General features: G+C 48.8%; 1 protein-coding gene across 1 annotated transcript; it reads right to left on the minus strand.

The window, feature by feature from the left end:
* Positions 1 to 71: 71 nt before the first annotated feature.
* Positions 72 to 19688, minus strand: FBXO21 (F-box protein 21). Its single transcript, XM_086855199.1, has 12 exons — positions 19439 to 19688; positions 16598 to 16733; positions 14374 to 14468; positions 12611 to 12732; positions 10783 to 10929; positions 10157 to 10290; positions 9795 to 9931; positions 9247 to 9423; positions 8411 to 8543; positions 5893 to 6083; positions 4817 to 4974; positions 72 to 1721 (listed from the first exon to the last, which is right to left on the minus strand). Exons 1-12 carry the CDS (start codon positions 19642 to 19644, stop codon positions 1543 to 1545), a joined length of 1815 nt encoding a protein of 604 aa, XP_086711325.1. The 5' UTR covers positions 19645 to 19688; the 3' UTR covers positions 72 to 1542.
* Between the last annotated feature and the right edge of the window lie 1205 nt (positions 19689 to 20893).

The raw sequence follows: 20893 nt of genomic DNA on the forward strand, positions 1-20893 counted from the left end.
TCCTCACTCTCTCCCCACAGGCTGCTCTTCCTGGAGCCCCAGATCCCTGCAGACCACCACCACCAAAGCGCTGGGCTCTCAGCATTTATTTCCACAGCAAACCAGTGCTCAGGGTTGCAGGAGGTGACATGCAGGGCAGGCATTGCTGGAGAGGAGGGCTGTGATTCCACGTGGAGATACCTGTAGTGCATAAGAGACTAAAGAGCATCCACCTACCTCTACAGGGCCCTAAGTGTCAGCTCGGAGAGGAGAATTATTGTGTTGCAAGTGGACAGTGACAGGAGACACGAGCTGCAGCTACTCTACACACATTGCTTCAGAAACCACAAAGAAATGCACAAACACCGTGTCCCTCTGCACCCCACAGCCCCTGAGCCCAGAGGAAAACCTCTTCTGCAGTGGTTCTGTCTGGGCCTTTAAGTCAAGGTTAAAAGTCACGTGCCTCGAGCTGCTAAAGCCCTTCCCTTGTAGGCAGCCAAGTCTGCGCTCCCCTAGAATCCGTTTTCTTTTGGCAAGAAGGAAGAAGGCCTCAAGCTGAAGGAATTAACATCTTGCTTCCATAATGGTTTGGCTGACTCCAGAGATGGCCGGGTTCCAGTCATCGTTCCACTGTATTGCATAAATACCTATTGGAAAAAAAATGGGAGATGGCGGCGAGCGGCAGCTCCGCGTCCATCCAAGTCACTCTGGTGCTGCCCTCAGGATCCCCCAGACATCCCCACGAGCTTCCAAATCCTCCTGGGAACACTCATGGCTGTGCCACGGATCCCACCTTGGACGCACACGACGGACAGACTGAAAAATGAGGTCAGGAGGTGGGCTGGGTGTGTTCAGCAGGCATGGAACAGGGCCAGGAGCTCCTCCTCTGCTTTTGGAGTCTCTGCCATGGGCGAGGTGGCCACCTGGCCCCGGCTCAGCACTGCTCGCCACCCCACGAGCCTCACTGCTGCTGGTTTTGTGGCTGGAGCTCTTTCCCAGGCCCAGAAGGATATTCAGGATTGGAACAGTAGCTCTAGGAACAATCAGACTACAGAGGTGAAGCAATACCTGACCCAAGAATTCAGACTGGAGAAGACAACAGCGAAACGTGAGAGACTTTAAAAACTATTGCCTGCATGGGACAGACACTCAAACCAAACCAGACAGACACAGCCAAACAAAAATACTGCCAGGACAAGCAACTTCCTTCCCTGGAAGAGGGGGGTTCCTCCATATTCCACACCAGGATCTTGCTGTGTTGACCTTCTAAGGCCACCACAGAAGGAGCAGAATGTGCAGATCCTTCCCAAGGACAATGCTCCTGGCACAGCTGTCCCTGCAAGCTCCTCCTGCTGGGCCTCAAGTAGCAAAGTGTCGCTGTGCCTTTGGGCCAGGACGGGCAGGCAGACAACAGGAAGATGCTGTAGCACCAGTTTCCAAGTTCAATGCAGTTTTCAATGCATTAAGCCAAAGGATTGTCACCAAACTTGCTTCCCACGCAAGTTCTGTAAAGAGGGTAAAGCTACACTCCAGCTGCTTCTGTCCCCAGGCTGCCTTTGGCACTCACTCCTTGCCTGAGCTGTAAATCTTCTGCACTGTGGCTCGGGTGAGCTCCAAATCCTCCGGGTACCGAATTTCCAGCTCGGTATTTGCCAGGTAGTGAACGCCGGTGAACTCGGAGAAATAGCGGCCGATGTCGGGGTGAGGGATCTCCCGAGGCTCAGAGTTGTACTCCAGGTTCTCTGGGAGGGAAGGGAAGCAGCAGTTACCACCACAGGAACAGCCTGCTGCAAGGCAGTGAACCCTGCACCTCTCCCAGGCCTTGTTTGTGTTTCTAGAAACAGCAGATCTGGTGCTTGAAAGGAAAAATATACCCCAGGCCAGGAAAATGTGCAGGGCAAGTCGGCGTGATCGCTCACAGAGCCTCCCCTCCTGACAATCCCACTGACAGGGACATGGGAACTGGTCTGTGGGATTGCCTGGCATTAGGCTGGAGGAGCAGGATGCTGATCCCACTCTGCTGGTCACAGGACTCAGCTGGAAGCACAGGAAGAAGCTGCTGCACCCAGCTCTGCTCCTCTAATCCCCCACAGCCCTGCTTTAGGAGAGATCCTCCTCAAATGCTCCAAGGTGAGCCCACCTGCACAAAGCTGTCCTGGCAGAGGAGCCAAAAGCTTCCTCCCTCAGCCCGTGTTTCCACCATGCAAAATGAACTTCCCTGAATCCAAACTTCCCCAAGTCAAGTGAAAGTCCCTAAGAAGGAACGACATGTTGATTCTTTCCCACAGCAGCTCCTTTCCTCCAGATAAACTGATCAGGCACAAGAGTTAACAACACTAAAGGTGACCCCTGAACACTGAACCCCAGAGGTGACCCCTGAACACTGAACCCCAGAGATGACCCCAGGCTCAGGGCTGCTCTGCTCTGCAGTGTCAGTGCAGAGCAGGGACTGGGAGTAAATCCCACAGACTGGAGCCCTGCAGCACTCCCCAAATGATGTCATTTTTTTTTTCCAGCACAGTGCCAGATAAAACAGGTAGTATTAGCTAGGAGGAAAAAAAAGCTGCATCAGGATCAAAGGCTGACTTTGGGCAGGGCAGGAGTGCACAGAATGTCATTCAGGAATAATCTGTCTCTGAAATCCAGATCATTACTGGAAACAGAATTCCTATTAATCCATGCAGGCTCTTTGAAGCTGCTGCATGTCAGGGTGTGCAGCCAGCAGCACCAGAGCTTTCCATGCCTCAGCAGCCTGGTGCAGTCCTAGAGGCTTGCAAAGGACCTCTTCAGATACTGCACCACTGCGGAAAACAGTCTGCACTGCTGAGTGCTCTGCAGCAGCATGGCTGAGCTGGGAGCTCAGGGAGCTGCAGGGATGGAGCTGCAGGGATGGAGCTGCAGGGATGGAGCTGCAGGGATGGAGGGAGAGCTGCAGGGATGGAGGGAGAGCTGCAGGGATGGAGGGAGAGCTGCAGGGATGGAGGGAGAGCTGCAGGGATGGAGGGAGAGCTGCAGGGATGGAGGGAGAGCTGCAGGGATGGAGGGAGAGCTGCAGGGATGGAGGGAGAGCTGCAGGGATGGAGGGAGAGCTGCAGGGATGGAGGGAGAGCTGCAGGGATGGAGGGAGAGCTGCAGGGATGGAGGGAGAGCTGCAGGGATGGAGGGAGAGCTGCAGGGATGGAGCTGCAGGGATGGAGCTGCAGCTGGCAGGGGGAACAGGCTGACACAGGCGAGTTCAGCACAAGGTGGGAGCCTCCCAAAGGTGCTGACGAGCAGTTTTGAGCCAGGGATCTCTGTCCTGTGCTGTCACAAAGCAAACAAAACACAGGTAAGAGTGGACAGGTACCAAACTCCCTGCATGACACAGGAGTTCTGGAATTAGCTGCACTCAACCCACAGATTTCCAGGAAGGCCTCAAACTGAGGTACATTTATCTATAATAAGCTTGGGGTTATTTCTGAGCTGGTTAAATTAAACTCCACATGAGGATTTGTTTAGGATTCTTTCAGTAAAAAAAACTCTCCCTCTCTGCCTCCCCAGAGTCAGGTCAGGAGGATATGAAATAATCCTTCCCAAATGATCTGAGGATGTTTTAGAGGGGATATCAATAGCAGCAAGAACAAACCCTTCACTTTTCCCCAGCAATATCAGAGCTCTTGGAGGCCACAGAGATGCAGTGATAACAGTGTCTCCTACACAGAGATAACAGTGTCAGCCTACCCTCAAGAGCTGTGGGACCAGACAGGGTTCTGTTTGTTTAAACATCATTAGACACAAGATAAGTGATGACTCAGCCCCATCAGCACTGGGACAATTACCTGATTAGGTAATTACCAAGATGCATATTTTAATATCAACCCATGGCACATGAGAATTTCTGGTTTTAAGACTTTCTGAGGCCAAGTCCTGATTGATCTGAGCCATCAGGCTTTGCCACTTCATCTTTTTAAAGCTTCTGAATATAAAAAAGCCACTCTCAGGACAGCGTGAAACACCTGCACTTTAAATCTACAGAGGGAGGACTGTCCCTGCCTGTAAAATCACCTCTTGTCACACTCAGCACATGAGGGAGCAGCCAGGGAAAGGGAATTTTGGTCAGCATTTTCCCTCCAGCAGCTTCCACATCTTCCCTCAGCCAAACACACTGTGGCTGTGCAGCTGCCCTGCCTGGATGGGACCTCTCTGTCATAGGGGGAACACAAACATGAGGGAAATCTACATTTTTTACAATGTACAGAGTCACAGTTGTGCTTTTCTTTTGTAACTTTCTTCAGAACCTCAGTTTAACAGTTCTTTATGTATGCCAACCACACACTCTGAGCATCAGACAAGAGTTTCCTCTCATGGTTTGTTGCATAAAGGACACGTGATGGATTTCTACACCTCCCTGCACTTGTGAAGAACCATTAATTTTTGTTCAGGTTAAGGTGGCACGAACAGCCAGGTTACCTGTGTTCCCTGGGATCCTGGCATGTGGCAGTGGCCAGAACCATGTCCTGACCCCTCACTAAATCCCACCCTGTCCAAGCTGTCAGGAGCTGCTGACAGACCTTCAGCCCTCAGCAGAAGATGAATTATTTCTCTCAAAGCAGCAACCAAGCTTCACACCACGAGAGTGTCCAAAACACTTCTGGGGGTGAGAGGAGATCACACCAGGGTGGGCCTTCCTGCCCATCCCAGCAGTGCTGGTTTCATGGAGAGCAAACAGAGCAGACCCTGATCCAGGATCATTTCCTTCCTCCACCTTTATAACCCTTGCTAAGCACCCTCAGTGGATCAGCTGAGCATCCCTCTGTCCTGATGTGGGCAGAGAGTGCAGCCAGGAGCTGCTGCTCACCTTGGGCAGCGTATCTGCAGGAGCCATCCTCCACCAGGACGTTGTAGAAGGGCTGGTGGGGGCCGTGGGGGAGGCTGTGCACGTTCATATTGCGGATCCACTCGTGGCCCATCATGCAGGCAGGATCCCAGCCATAAATCACACAGTTGTAGCCATACCTGATTAAAGAAATTGCACACAGAGGATGTGGAAACTCCAGAGCCAGCTCTTTTTCCTCAGGATTAATAGAGCACAAACAGGATAGGAACCTCATGAGAGCTGGCACAAGGAGGAGAAGAGCAAGAGGGGAAAAAAAAATTCAGAAAGACTTTGTGTTTGTATTTTGAGGTGGAAGGAAACGACTATGAATAACTGGATAAACAGACTGGAATAAACAGCTGAAGACAAAGGAAAACCAAATGTGAACAAGGAAAGAGGATGGGGAAGAGCTTGGAAGTCAGCAGCCAGAAGAGGAAGGAAGGAAGAAATAAGGAGGGACCAACCACCCTGCTGGGTTGTGCAACTACTCCTGTGCTCATCCCACAAATGTGGCAACCCCAACACTGAAACAAAGCCATCACTATTTACAGAATATTTATGGTATTAACTGTGAGGTGTTGGAGCTGTCACTGCTGATGCCCCTCAGATGTGCTCGAGATGTCTTGGTGAGTCAGAGGAGTGGCCAAAGCAACACAGTGCTGGCCTGGCTCTCTGGCAGAGCAGTGCAGGCAGGAACAGGGAATGAGGGAACAGGGAATAAAACTCCATAACCTGCCCTGGGAATATCAGAATCGATTTTGAAGTTGCCTCTGTTGCACAGTCCCTGGTGAAGCGATTGCTGCTGTTTCTTGGAGAGCTCTGTGCTGTGGGGATGTTACCTGTGTGACAGGATGACTCAGACAAGTCAGCCTCTCTACAGTGCAAACATTTGCTCTCTCCAGGCACTCCCAGAACCACCCCCATTTTCCTGCACAGGACAGACACACGTGCCTGGCATTTCCCACCCCTTCTTGGCACTAAAACCACGTCTCACTGCTGTCAGTACTGCTGGTACTCTGCTGGTACAGAGCTGACTGTGGGGAAGGCTCCAAGCTCACCTCTTGTGTTTCATGATGAGCCCAATGGAGAAGCAAACCTCCTTGTGCTTCTCATCCGAGCGGTGCTTGACCTCGGGGCCCAGCTCCTCCTTGCGCCGCTCGATGTGCTCCAGGGTGTGCTGCACCAGGTACCCCACAGCCCCGTGCTGGGACGGGTCCAGGGCCTGGATGTGCTGCAGGATGTCCAGGACCTTCCAAACCACAGCAAAAACAGGTTCAGGTTGTCCCTGCAGCAGCACAACTTCTAAACACATACAGATGCATTGCTGGAGTCAGCTGCACAGAAGCACCCTGAGACCTGCCACAACATCTTCCACACTGCTCTCTGCTACAGCTTCATGTGCAGCCTATTCTTATTCCTTTTCTCTTTGTAAAGCCCCCAGCTTCCAAAGAAAGGCACTGGAGAGCACAGCAGCACCTTAAAACACAGCCCCACGAGTTCATCACGTCCTGTTTAGCGCCCACAGACCATCTCTCAAGGCTTCTGGGGATGAGAATGCAGTTCCCAGTGTCCCAAAATGCTGCTGGGAAGTGATTCCAGGTGACTCCTGCTGCTCTTGAGAACTAATATTTTAACTTAAAAGAGCTTCTCAGCATGTCTGTGAGGAGCAAAAATAGGGCAGCACAGGAGGAAATGGAAATAACCTCCATGATGCTTTCCCATGGAACAGGGGACAAGACAGAAAAGCTGCTTGTCTCAGGATGACTAACGAGCACAAAGCAGCAAGGTCTGCAGATCCAGAATTCCAGCTTCCCAAAACCCTCTGGCACAACATCAGAGCATCTGCTGTCGAGTTTGTGAGAGGCAGGAAAAGCAAATTTTATTTTTTTGGTAAAAACAAGGAAAAAAAACTCAACCTGTTGTGTAAACATATTGGAAAAATACATGTATCTGTCTCAACATCAAATATATCAAGTCCCAAAATCTGCCACACTTTTGGCACCTGGAAAAAGGATTGTCTCCTTGACCATAGGTTTGGTCATTAAGCTCAGAGCAGCAGCAGAAGAGGAATGGAAATCTCAGGCTGTTCAGCATGAACAGCAGCCAAAACCCAAGGAAAATCAATTTCAATAAAGGACAGGTGAGTAATTCATGAGAAGAAACACAGCTCAGGCTTCTTGGCCACTTTAATGCTATTAAGAAGGATGTGAAAATCCTGAAAAATCCTAAAGGAATGAAGTAACCACAGCTGCCAGAGATTATTGGGAATTTTACTTACTGTTATTTACAAATACTTAGGGCAACATTATGTGTAGCTCTGCAGGACTTTTTAGATTTCCTACCCATCCACAAATCTGGCAGCCCCTGTCAGAGCTGGTACATTGTGTCCTGTCAGGCACAGCACTCTCTCTGGTTAGCTGCAACCCTGCCTGACAGCCTGGAACGGCTGGATGCAATCCTGAAAAATCCAAATTTGCTCATTTCCACTGCATCTGGTGCAGAGAACTCAGTAAGACTCAGCCCCAGGGTTGGGTTATGTGTTCTGAGGGGCTGCAAATCCAAGTCTGGTGCACTCCAAACACATCCCTGAGTGCCAGGTAGGGGCAGGAAGATCCTTCAGTGTTCCCTATTTATGTCCAGTTGCCATTTCAGCTCAGTGAGTCCCTCCCACACACAATTTTTTGGTGCTGTTTTTTCTGTGCTGACCCTAAGATTTGCTGCTGTAAGAAAGGAAGGCCAAGCTCAGCACAGTTTGTTGTTCAAAGGGAAGGAGGCAGCTTCTCCAGCAGTCCTGTTCCAGTTGATTTGCTGGGAAGAGCTTTGCTTTCTGCTCAGCTGTCCAGCCAATATTCCTGTCCCCTTCCCAAACCTCACAGGTGGAACTGGCACAGGCTCCACTAAACCAGCACAGGGAATTTTAAGTAGGAAAAACCTCTGTGCTGCAGTGACACACTAAAAAAACCCCAATTTTTCTGAGTTACAGGCTCTTCCCTGTGCCTTCTCCTGAAAGTGAAAACCTTGCATGTTCAACCTGTAAATCTCAGCACCTTCTTTCCCACACTCCCAACATAACAGGACTGGAGTTGTTACCCTGAAAGAAAAGGAATTCCAAGGACAGGAATAGCAAACTGCTTTTTCACAAGAGCCACAGATTGTGTGGCCAAGGTTGGGAGCACAGCTTTGGTTTTATTTATAAAAGATAACTTCCTGAAGTTTTCTGATAAGGTAATTGCTCCTCTTCCAAGAGCCCAGCAGGAGTTCTACCACAATTTAGGCACAGAGCAAAAAAGATGCTCTTACAACTCACAGTGCATGGTCTTGGCTGCAAGACAAGCTGTAAATAATAAATTATGACTCAAGGCTGCTCCCAAGTCACCCCCAGGACAAGCAGGCAAGAATCATCCACTCTCCCTGCTTCAAATTGATTCCCTGCAATGTGAGAACTCCTCCAACTGCATTTATTACAGAAACAACTTGTGGCAGACTGTAATGCAGGCTGACATAGCCCAAAAAATCAATAACCCAGTGTTAATAGAGCTCAGCCTTTCCCAAAACATTCCCTGAGTGCCCAGGTACCTTTTCTGGCCAGATTCCCAGGTGGAAGTACAACCTGGCCTGGAGCATGAGGTGCTGCACATTGTCTGGATACATGGCCAGGTACAGGTCCAGGGAGTCTCTCAGGAGCTGGTAGGACTGGTCAGTGCTCTCTCTGCCAGCAGAAAGGAAACTCAGCTGTGAGGCTCTGCAAGCCTGTCCCCAGAGCTGCCAGGGACAGGGCAGTCCCCAGAGGGATGCTGCAGGTACAGCACCTGTGTGTTACAGCTCACATGGGGACTCCAGCATGGATTGTCTATCACCCACCACATCAGCCTGCCCCAAGGAGAAGCACAGCTGATCACTGAACTCTGCCCTCCCACCCACTGCTCTTCCCCTCGGTCAGACAGTGCCACACAGAGAACTCGCTCTCCAAGCCATTTCCTTCTGTTCCCCTCACACCTGAAACAATCCTTCCACTCCTGTCAGTCTGTCTATGGCTGCTCAGGAAAGGGATTACCAGGAGGATTTGAAAACAAAACTTAATGTTCTACACACCAACATTTCAGTAGCTCTGAAAATGCTCATTTGAACATGGTGTGCCTACCACATAACAGAAAAAGGCTCTGCTCTTAAGGTGGACAGGCCCCATCAGCTTTGCACAGAGAAAATAAAATATTTTGTCTATTTTCTTGAGAGAAACTAGTTTCACTAAATATTTTTATTTCCACTCAGATGCAGGTGATTGAAAGCACCCACCCAATGCTTTGTGGCACACAGAATTTTCAGGCTCTCATGAGCTGAGTGGAAGCAGCAATACTGGACAATGTACCCTGGGTCCTTTTTTTCAGGGTGTTTCAGGTTGATCCTCAGCTCACCTCTTGCCAAGGTTCAGGAGATTCCCCACCATGCGCTGCAGGACCTCCTTGGAAGTCACCACTCCATAGAACTCCTCTGTCACGTGGTGCCCGATCAGGTACTCGCACTCCTTCACTGTCAGCTGCTTCCCCTTCCCAAAGGCGTCAATGTAGGTGTAGTCAAAAATATCTGTGCTTCTGAAGAGGCACCAAAGAGACCAAACTGTGATCAGAGTCTCGTGGTAAAGCAGGATTTGCTGTTTCTGTTCCTCCCTCAGCACTCCCAAGCCGTGTCCTTCGTTCCTCAGCTCCCTCCTAAACAGAGACTACCTGGTATCTTCCCTCTTTTCTGTAACTCTCACATCACCTCATGGGTATAATTATTTCAGGAAATCTGTTATTCAGCAGCAGAACAGAGCTCTAGGAAAACTTTCCTAAAGATCTCTGATCTTTCCCTCTGTACAGACAGATGGAACATAATGAAACACTCTCACATAGGTGTGGAACTGTAAATGTTTTCTGGTTTTTGTCACTCTGGGCACAATTTCAGAGTTCAGCAGGTCACTCACCCTTCTTTCCCTTGACACCACCGCAGTAGGAAATGGCTGGGAAAGTTGACAGGCTCCAGTTTGACTCCCAGCTGCCTGGCAATTGTTAAATAAAGCACAGACAAACTGATGGGAATTCCTGTCCTGCGGATCAAAACCTGGGGGAGAAAAATGTGACAAAAACACGGGCAGGATTCAAGAGAAACACAAATTTCAAGGGTTGATTTCACAACTGAAAATACAACTTGACAGAATATGCACTGAAGGATGACATATTTATTTAAGAGTTGCTCTTCACAGAGAATTATTTGTCTGGCTACATTCAGACAAATAAAGTGTCTCAAGCCTTGCAGGCTCCCAGTTGTTATTTAACACACACATACCTGGTGAATGTAGGAATTCAGGGAATTGTAGTAATCCAGCTCATTTCCTTTGTATTTCAGCTGCTCATACAAGACACAGTTCATGGCATCAAGCACCTGCCTCTGAAGTTCCACTTCTGGAATGAGAACCTCTCCTGGAAAACACATGCAGTGAAATAAAGACTGAGAAAACAAGAGCACTCAACCTTTATGCAATGAAAACTTCACATGGGCAGGCTCAGTGTCTCCTTGAAAGGCAGAAATTACCCAGTGTTTATAAAACTAAGGAACAAGATGCTGCCTGACCTTTGGAGATTATAAACATGCACCTTTCCACTGATGATTTTCTGAGATTGGCAGGAAAGAGGTTGCTTCCCAGTGCCTCAGCTCAGCTATAGATAACAGGACTGGTGAGATTTAAGGGACAAATGGGAAAAAAACAGAATTCCCCTCCCAATTCTTTTATGCATCAGATGGACAGAACCCTGGGCTATTGAACAGCTGCTTCTTGAATGATGGCTTAAGTAAATGTCAGAATTTTGTTTGCCAGGGGATAAAAACAACAGCTCTTTAAGCTGCCACAGCTCCACAGCTGTTTCAGCTGTGCAGAGGCGCAGGAAGGCTCTGCAGGAATTTCTGTACAGTACCTGCCTTGGAAGCCAAGCTGGGGTGCCTGGGGTTCTTGGTCCGCAGCACTTTGCGCACTTTGTCTGTGATATCGTCCACCTGAGCCTGGACACTCTTCAGGCAGATGTCTGACAGGGGGTTACAGTATTGATCAATCAAAACAGCACCTGGAAAAAACAAACTACATAAGAAACAGGACTTCAGTTTTTTCTTTGCTTGGTTTTGCCTGCTCTGCATTCCAGGCATGCAGCGAGCGGTTGCAGCAGAACAGCAGAGCTCTGTGTTTGAAACCTGCAGTCATCTACCGGATTTGTCACACGAAATACAGAGAAGGAGCTGACATGAGAAATGACCAGCTGAACTCAGTATTCCCCTCTCCACCATGCTGGAAGGTATCTGTACCTTGAGCAGGAATGCTGCTGGATCAGGCTTGACCAGCTCTGCGCTCACACTGCAGCCCCTGGCTCCCCCCCAGTGTACAGAGATTTTTATTCAGAGCCTGAAACAGCTTCACTCAAACTGTCTCAGTTCTGCCTTCTCCCTCTCACATCCTCCATATCATCCTTGTTCATCATTTCCTTGTCTGCTACATTTATCTTTCTCTTCCACGCCTGCTCTCCATCTTCCTAACACAACCCAGAACAGATCAAACTTTCATGTTCTTCCTGCCCAAGCCTCTGCAGGAAAACACTTCCTTCTCACAGAACCTTCTCCTTGGCACCACTGCTCTTTCCAAAGCCTCCTCTTGTTCAATCTTTGGACTCACAAAAGTATCTTTAAAATAAAACAGCTACAAGGATTTTGCATGGACCATACCTCTTCCAGCCTCCTGCATGGCTTTATCAGCATGTCCATGACAGGGCTGTAAATCAAGGAATTCAGCAGCGCCCTGTGTCTCCTTTTTGTCCTCCCAAAGTGTTCCCTGTGCTGACCAGGTGAAAATTCCCCCAAAAAATTCCTGCTGGTGCTCCAAAGGCACCTTCATGGCAGACAAATCACACATATTTGTGACCCACATGATTAAATCTCATAATTGTTTTTTTCTAGAAAAGGCCATTTTTCGTTTTCCCTTCTTGCCCTAACAGCTCCTACTTCAAAGTCTACTGCATTAACAAGAACCAGCTTTGGGGCTACAGCCTCTTTTGTTCTCTTTCAGGGACATTTTGGAGTGTGTACCCAGAGGAAGGGACTCTTCTACAGCTCCTGGCAGCTTCTGAGCCATTCAGGAGACAGAAGGAGAACAATCCACCAGACTGAGGACATGAAGAACAGCAGAAGCAGGAGAAAGAGCTTCTCCTTTCTCAGCAGGTGGAAGTGCCCTCCCACCACGTGCCTGGATTTGGATTTGCTTCCCACCAAAGTCCAGCACTCAGTTCTTGAGGCATTCCCAGTGCTCAGGCTAGAGCAATTCCCCCTGCCTGCTCCCTGCCCTTATCTGAGGAGCTCCTGGGAAAGGGGAAAGCAGGGAGCAGACTGGGAATCAGCTCAGCTGAATGCAGCCCAGGGGCCACAGCAGCAATGTCAGTAATTAGGATGTCGAGCTACAGCTCATTTCCTCAGCACCCTGCTCAAGATTCCAGTGTTTTACCATTTCCTGCCTTCAGCCCAGCTGTCCAGGGGTGATTCTTCAAGAACACAGCACTGACAGCACCTGATGTCATCCTGACATTTTGATACAACGCCGCTGAGGGATGGGGAGGATTCCAGGCACATCCAAAATCCAACCTGAATTCTGAGTCATTAGCCAAGGGCTTGCTGGAATCTAAGCAAGGCAGGCTCCTTGCAAGTCAAAGCATGATGGAGAGCTGTTATTAGGTGTCCTAGCTGGGCTTTCTGCCAAGGACTCACCCTCCAGAAACGACTGCCGCTCCGTGGGCCGCTGCAGATACTCCTTCAGGTTCTTTAATATATTCTGCTGCCGTAGGAAATAGAGAATTTTCTTTGCATAGTACTTCCAGGTGAGACCTTTCCTGCACAGTTAAACACAAGAAACATTTCCCTAAATGGGTATTTGAAGGGTGAACAGTTGGTTTAAGTTTTCCAGTGATCATAAATTTACAGTTTATTGTTTTTCTCAAAAAGCACTGTCACTGAAAGTCAACCCAAAAGGGGAATGTTGAGAGGAATTTGTCATAAAAAGCCACACAACCTGCAACACATTGCTCCTATCATCTCCAATTTTCATCTCATCACTGATACATCGTTTTGAGAAGACACATTATCATGGGAAACAACACAGATCCTAATTAAAGGAGTTCAGGAGTATCTGATTAAAATCCAATACTTTATTCATAAAACATTACCCTCTGTCTGACTGCATCTCTCCAGAGCCACTCCTAAAGCATCCTCTCAGCATTAAAAATAGATTGATGAGGGACAAGAATGTCAGTTCAACAGCATTCAGAAGAAAAACAAAATTCCCCAAAGGAAAACCAGTTCTGTACCTTTCAAAAGGCAGGAGGAGATCAACAGTTGCTCTGTAGATGACACAATTCCAAAACTTTTTACAGTAAAACCTCTCCATCCTCCTGGACAGGAGGGCAATCAAATCTCATTATATTTTATCTTCTCCCAGTAAACTGGGATCCTCAATAGGGACAACTGCTTTATTGGGATATCTTCCAGGGAAATGATTTAGCCTAATGCTCCTGAATGGCAATGATTACAGCTTAATCAGGGTGTAATTAGCATCAATTCTGCTTTATGGGGAGGCATTTGGCCACTGCAAAGCCTCAAAAGCTTTTTAACCAGTTGTCAAATGAGAGATGCTCAGGCCCAGCTCAAACAGAGAAGGCAATAAAATGGATGGGAAAAGGCAAAAATGAGATGATTGCCATTCCAGTTGGGTTTTTTCAAGCTCTATTAACAGTCCCTCTAATCAAGGCTATTAGGCTCCATTAAGGACATTTATCACAGCTTTGTATCACACCAAATCCAGCCTGGGTAGGTGGTACCAGCAGAAAAACCTTCAAATAAAGCAAATAAAACCTTCAAATAAACTTACTCGTGTTGCCCAGTGCTAATCAAGGTGATGAGATTACCCAGGCAGACAAAAACCAGGAGTTTTATTTACCACCTGTCTGAATAATTTACAGAACTGCACATTTTGCAGTGGCTGAATTCAACTCAGTTGCTTCTTTGGGGACAAAAATTGGACCAACCTACTCCAGCTCAGAAAAGAAAAGAAAAAGCTGGAATTTCATGGTACAGGGATTCATGGTGGCCATCCTGAAGGATTTCTGCTTCCCTGTGGTGCTCTGGCCTAATCCTGCAAATCAGTTCAGCAAATTGATCCAGGCTTAAATCAAAAAGGAACAAGAGGATGGGAACAGGCAGAGATGAGGGTGCATGGGATATGTCCCAAGAGATGCCATGAGCTGGCAAGGAAATAAACAACAAAAAGCAACACAAAGCCAGAGGATCTTCTTCTTGTGGGACAAGGTTTCCTCTGGAAATATTCAATTTGTTGTGAAATCAGGCCTTAGCAAGCCTGGGGGTGCTGTTTAATGAGTGACCAAGGGCAGAGGATGAGGTCAGGCATTAACCAGGGTATTTTTGTCCTTGAACTGGTGAAAGAGGAAGATCTCTGCCAGTTCTCAGCCCTCTCTTACCTTCCTTCCATGTTGAGGATACACATCAGCTCATCCTCAAAGAAATGGCTGGGGCACCCCAGAGTCTCAATGTCACTGAATCCATCACAGGGGACCTGCCAAAGCAGACAAGGAGTTATGCACAGCACAACAGATTCTCCCACAACTTCAGAAAAACTCTCAAAACTCAAAAAATCTGTCCTACACTTTTTAAATTTATGAAAAATCTCAATTTTTTTCATGTCCTGCTCCCCAGATACTCACGGTCTGTACTCATGGAGTTATCATTCCATTGAGAACCCCAGGAACATCCTACAGCAATTTCAGCCAAACTCTACAGCATTTAGGGCTGTGATGGTGAGTTCAGGACCAGCAGAATCACATTTATGCAGGGGGGGCACCAGCTGAAAGCGATTTTAAGGTGGAACCAACTTCTGCTTGTGGCTGACTGAACCTCTCCATACACCCCCCTGTGCAGGAGATTAATCCTGGATGAAGGAATGAAGAGGCAGGAGCCTTTATTTTTTGCAACAACCACTTCTGCATCTAAATTCAGAACAGCTATTTTCTTCCAGAATCCAGAATTACTTTTTAAACTTTGGCTGAACTGTAAAAAAAAAAATCAGCTTTCAAGCTTTTCACTATAGGATATGGGCTCATATATGGGTTGGAAGCCTTTTCCTCTCAGCTCTGAGCAGGGAATCAAGCTGCAGCTCCTGGCCCCACAGGAGATGGTTCTCATCATGAGGCCTTTGGGTACTGCTTAATGGTCTCTCCATAGTCTTTGCATACATGATCAAAACTGGAGGAATCCAGGAGCTTCTTCTCCCAGTTAATGCTGTGACAATTCTCCATGGACAAATGTCTGGCTGCTGCAGAACAGAGCAGCCAGGAGACACCAAACACCCACCTGGCCCCGCTGCCTTCCTTCTGCACAGCAGCCATAAAAGGGAGGCTGCATTAGTGGCTCTTGTGTGGAATTTTTGAATTCAGCCAAAGTTACAGGCAGTATTTCTATTTATTTCACAGAATTCCAGGCAGACCCAGCTGTACAGCTTGCCAAAATCCACAGCCACCTACCAAGCAAACAGCAAAGTGACTCCTGTTTCATGTGCACGTTGGTGTGAGACACCACATTTTCACCTTTTCCCCAGCAAACACAGAAGCATCTCAGGGTCATGGCTGGCTGGAGAACTTTAAAAACACACTTTGCAACTGAGTGGCCCTGTTGTGCCTTGTCCCTGCACTCAAAGGGCTTGTGACAGCTCTCAGAACTAGTCCTTGCACAAGGTCTGCAGCGTGAAACGGCAGCTGTGCTTTGAGTCAACAAACTCTGCGGCCTTCAGAATTCCCAGAGCCAGGAAAAGCAAAGAGCTTTTAGGGCTGAATGCAATCCCAGAGAGTGCTGCACTCCACACACCTCTGGATTTGGAACTTTCTCCCCTTTTGGATGTGTTTCAGCATTTTCATGCAAAGTCAGGAAATACAAAATCTCTGCAAGGTTGAGGTGATGTGGAGAGAGGGGGCAAAAGAGAATAACAAAAAGTACTGATCACAATCAAGGAAAGGGAATCTTTGAATTATGGAATCATGGAATATCCTGAGCAACCACAAGGATCCAGTCCCACTCCTGGCCCTGCACAGACATCCCAAAATCCCACCACATCCCTGGCAGCGCTGTCCAAACGCTCCTGGAGCTCTGGCAGCCTCGGGGCCGTGCCCATTCCCTGGGAGCCTGGGCAGTGCCAGCACCTCGGGGGGAAGAAGAACCCTTTCCTAATATAAATAATAATAATAAAGACTAAATGTATACCATATAAATAATAATAAAGACTAAATAAACACATTTTTAAAAAGGAAAACCCCTCCTAAGAAATAAACAACTTTTGAATGGTGTAAGAAGTTTTAAAGCAGAATACACCCTGGTGATGTGAATGCTCAGGCAGTGTTGAGGAAACAGCCTCAAGCTGCTCCACGGGAGGTTTAAATTGGATATTAGGAAAAATTGATTAACTGAAAGGATTGTCAAGCATTGGAACAAGGTGCTTAGGGAAGTGGTGAAATCAGTGTCCTTCAAAGGGGTCAGAAAATGTCAAGATGTGGAGCTTAGGGACAAGGTTCAGTGCTTGGACTTGATCTCTGAGGTCTTTTCCAACCTTAATGGTTCAATTAATGCTTTTATTAATGATTCTGTTAGACAAGTGGCCAGGCTGCTGCACACACACATAAAGAGAGGAGGACTTACATGCTCTGAGAAGAACCTTTTGGAGAAGGAAGCCACGATCCTCTGCGCTTCCAGCCCCGCGTTGTGCCGCGCCTTGTACTCCTCCAGCCAGCTGACACTGTCACTGTGGCTGTAGTACTTCAGCAGGGATGGCCACCTGCACAGGCAGACACAAATTAACACATCATTAATATTTCACATCCCTGACAACCTCCTGAACGACCTGAGGAGCTGACACAGTTCCCAGACACTGCCCAGCTTTAAACTGTATTAAATTACCTCAGACATCAAAGCACAACTCCCTGATTGCAGCTGTGCATTAATGATTATTTAAAAGCGAGCTCTCCTGAAACCTTCAGAGGCTTCCACTCCAGGATTTCAGTACCTAAACATCCTAAATGCTTCAGTTTTATAATTAAAAGAGTTTACCACAAAGAAGTGTCACGTGGAAGCCAACCTGGCACTGAACAGAAGGGGAATTCTTTGTCCTGTGTTCTTCCTACCACCTCGGGGAGCTCATTAAAAGGCTGCACAAAACACAGCTCCCTCCGCTGCCCTTGCTGGTGGCAACATCTACGGGAGGAAAACACAATCCTGAAGTCAAATTGTGACAGCTAAATGCTTCTGCAGTTTGGTTTTGAGACACGAAGTAATTGTTTGAAGAGAAAAAAAACCTCCTCAAAGTTTTCTCGTAAAAAAAACAAACCCTCCTTTGCTGAGACTCAAAGTCCACACATTTCACAGCTTACTCAGAATTTCAAGGTTCAGCTGAAAATCCAACTTCAGGGCATGCTTTGGGGGCTGTTAGCAGCACCTTTTTGAATAAAGTGGGTGTGTGCTGCCACAACACAGCTTTGTGCCATAAAATATGTGCCAGCACTGCAACTCCTGCTGCTGTGAAGACACCAGGATCACTTGTGTGAGAAACGTGAACAAGAATCAGCACAGATGGAAACACTTTGGAAATGAAGCTGAGAGAAAGGGGGTTCTTTTCATTTGCTGGGGGATTTCTTCTACATTTTCAAATGCTGTTCATTATTACTGGTTTATACAAATGATTTTCCTTCAGCTCCATGGGTAATCTTAGGTTCTTTTCAGGTTATATATATATATATATATATTTATGCATTTAATTTGCCAAATACAGAAATCACTCCTCCTGTATAATAATTATTACCAGTGTCCAAACCACACCTGGAAGATATTTCACTGCTGGTTAATAATAAAACTCCCCTGCACTTGCCTCCACAAAATAAAGTCAAATAACCTCACATTACATAACAACCTCCCTCCTGATGGCTCCCTGGCCCTTCAGCTACCGCTGAAATGCAGCCACCTCCCAAAAACCACCACAGTCCTTTATTTTGGGATGAGGAAGGAGAATTTCATGGGTTGGAAGGACAGTGGGTATTTCAGAGAGATGAAAGTGCCATTTCACACAATGGAATCCAGCCAGGATGGCAAGGTCAGGGTGAAACCTCCTGCCAAAAATTCCATTATCAAGGAGAGAGGAGGAGAGCAGCATGTGCCAATCACCCACCACATCCCATTCCAGCTGCTGGATCCCAAGCAGGATGGAACTTGCAGGAATTGCAGCCACTGACAGTCAATCCCAGAGCCATGGCTTGGTTGAGTGGGGCAGCTGTAATTGCTCAGCAGCTTTTTTTCCCCCCGTGAAAAGGGAACAATCCCCACATTTGGGCTGTGCTGGACTTCAGGAGCCAACTGGCAGCTAGAGAAAGCAATTCTGCTGCTTTTCCTGTGCCAACACAGACAAAAGCAGGTAAGAGGTGAGCAGGTGCTACCCTGGACAGCCTCGGGGGTGAGGGGAGATGCCTCCAGGACTGCTGAAAGCAGCGCAGCATCACCAATATCACACCCACCCTTCATCCCTGGCCAAAATATGAACAGTACCGCTGAGCACAGCACCCTGGGGGAAACACAACAGCAGCAAAACCCCATCCCAAGGATCTGGGTATCTGTGAGAGCAGCTCTCCCAAATCCTCACGAATAAACACCTCTCTGCTGGCCCAGTATCAGTCCTGAGATGGGTCCTGGCTGTTGTTTTGGAGGCTCCTGGAGGGGTCAGGGAGGCCAATCCACGACCCCAGTGAATGGTTCCACTGCCAGAGCCCAGGCTGGACCTGGGAACGCAGGGGATTCACGTGTGGAAAGGGCCACAGAACCGATCTCTGGCCAAGGGCGATCCCCTGCCGGCAGCAGGCTCGGCATCCCGGGGGATTTGGGAGAGCAGGCAGCCTTGTGGAAGTCCTTGGAGCAGCGCAGAACACCTGCCCGCAAAAGCTGTGGCTGCCCCATCCCTGGAAATGTTCCAGGCCAGGCTGGATAAACCTGGAGCAACCTGGAACAGTGCAAGATGTCCCTGCCCGTGACAAGGGGCGAAACGACGAGTTTAAAGCTCCCTTCCCACCCAAACCGCTCTGTGCCCCCACGATCCCACCCGGAGCGCCGCAGGCTCATCCAGCCCGGGAGGAGCTCGCTGTGGAGCCGGGAAGGCACGAAGGGATCGGGCGGGGACGGCGGCACTTCCACCACCCCAGGCACACGCGACCCTGCCGGGCCGGGCCGGGCCGACCACCGACTCCCGGTGCCGCTGAAGGCCCGGGGGTGCCGCTGAAGGCCCGGGGGAGCCGCTGAAGGCCCGGGGGAGCCGCTGAAGGCCCGGGGGAGCCGCTGAAGGCCCGGGGGAGCCGCTGAGGCCCGGGGGTGCCGCTGAAGGCCCGGGGGTGCCGCTGAAGGCCCGGGGGAGCCGCTGAAGGCCCGGGGGAGCCGCTGAGGCCCGGGGGTGCCCATCCCCTCCCCTCCCAGCCCGGGCGGGCCGGGCCGCACGGCGGTGCCCACCTGAGGCGGAAGCGCTCCCGCCACACCTTGCCGCGGGGCTGGCACGCCTCGCGCAGCCGGCGGCAGGTGCAGGACACGCGGCCGATGTCGGCGGCGCCCAGCACGTCGCAGCAGAGGATGAGCTCCAGCAGCTCGCCCGGCAGGTCCGTCAGGCCCGTCCCGCCGCCGCTGCCGGACCCCGCCGGGCCCGCCGCCTCCGCCGCCATCTTGGCTGTTTACCTGCGCTCCGGGGCCGCCGGCGCTTCCGGGGAGGGGCGGCCCGGGGAGCGTCCGCCAAGTGCGGGCTCCGAGCCGAGCGCAGAGAGAGCAAGGGAGCGTCTGACAAGTGACGGCAAACGCAGGGAGCTGCCGCTGGTGGCCGGAGGGGAACGGGGGCACAGCGGGGCCTGCCAAAGGGGAACAGGGCCAAAAATGGGCCTTATCGATGTGATCAATATTGGAAATGGAGTGTCGAAAGGGGCCTTATCGATGTGATCAATAGCGGAAATGGAGTGTCGAAAGGGGCCTTATCGATGTGATCAATATTGGAAATGGAGTGTCGAAAGGGGCCTTATCGATGTGATCAATAGCGGAAATGGAGTGTCGAAAGGGGCCTTATCGATGTGATCAATATTGGAAATGGAGTGTCGAAAGGGGCCTTATCGATGTGATCAATATTGGAAATGGAGTGTCGAAAGGGGCCTTATCGATGTGATCAATAGCGGAAATGGAGTGCCAAAAATGGGCTTTATCGATGTGATCAATATTGGAAATGGAGTGTCGAAAGGGGCCTTATCGATGTGATCAATAGCGGAAATGGAGTGCCGAAAGGGGCCTCATCAATATGATCAATATCAGAAACAGAGTGCCAAAAAGGGACTTAATTGATATGATCAGTATTGGAAATAGAGTGCCAAAAATGGGCCTCATCACTGTGATCAATACTGGAAATGGAGTGCCAAAAAGGGGCCTTATCAATGTGATCAGTATCAGAAACAGAGTGCCAAAAAGAGACTTTATTGATATGATCAATATCAGAAACGGAGTGCCAAAAAGAGACTTAATTCATATGATCAATCTTGAAAAAAGAGTGACAAAAAGGAACTTTATCAATGTGATCAATATCAGAAATGGAGTGCCAAAAATGGGCCTCATCACTGTGATCAATACAGGAAATTGAGTGCCAAAAAGAGACTTAATTGATATAATCAATATTGGAAATGGGGTGCTAAAAAGGGACCTCATTGATGTGATCAATATCAGAAACGGAGTGCCAAAAAGAGACTTAATTGATATAATCAATATTGGAAATGGGGTGCCAAAAAGGAACTTCATCAATGTGATCAATATTGGAAATGGAGTGCCGAAAGGGGCCTCATCAATGTGTATCAATATCAGAAAGGAGGGACCAAAAAGGGATCTGTTAATGTGGATCAATATCAGAAACAGGGTGCACAGGGGGGAATCTATCAATGT

This window comes from Cyanistes caeruleus, chromosome 18 (genome assembly GCF_971803275.1).
Source record: "Cyanistes caeruleus chromosome 18, bCyaCae1.hap1.1, whole genome shotgun sequence".
NCBI classification, from domain to species: domain Eukaryota; kingdom Metazoa; phylum Chordata; class Aves; order Passeriformes; family Paridae; genus Cyanistes; species Cyanistes caeruleus.

What these genes read in the sequence shown, in the direction of transcription:
- FBXO21 (XM_086855199.1), bottom strand. Translation starts at nt 19,644, where the DNA reads ATGGCGGCGGAGGCGGCGGGCCCGGCGGGGTCCGGCAGCGGCGGCGGG. An exon ending in ATCCTCAACATGGAAGGAAG is followed by an intron (nt 12,733 to 14,373) that starts GTAAGAGAGGGC and finishes TTAACTGTGCAG; the next exon opens with GAAAGGTCTCACCTGGAAGT. An exon ending in CAGCTTGGCTTCCAAGGCAG is followed by an intron (nt 10,291 to 10,782) that starts GTACTGTACAGA and finishes TGTGTTTTCCAG; the next exon opens with GAGAGGTTCTCATTCCAGAA.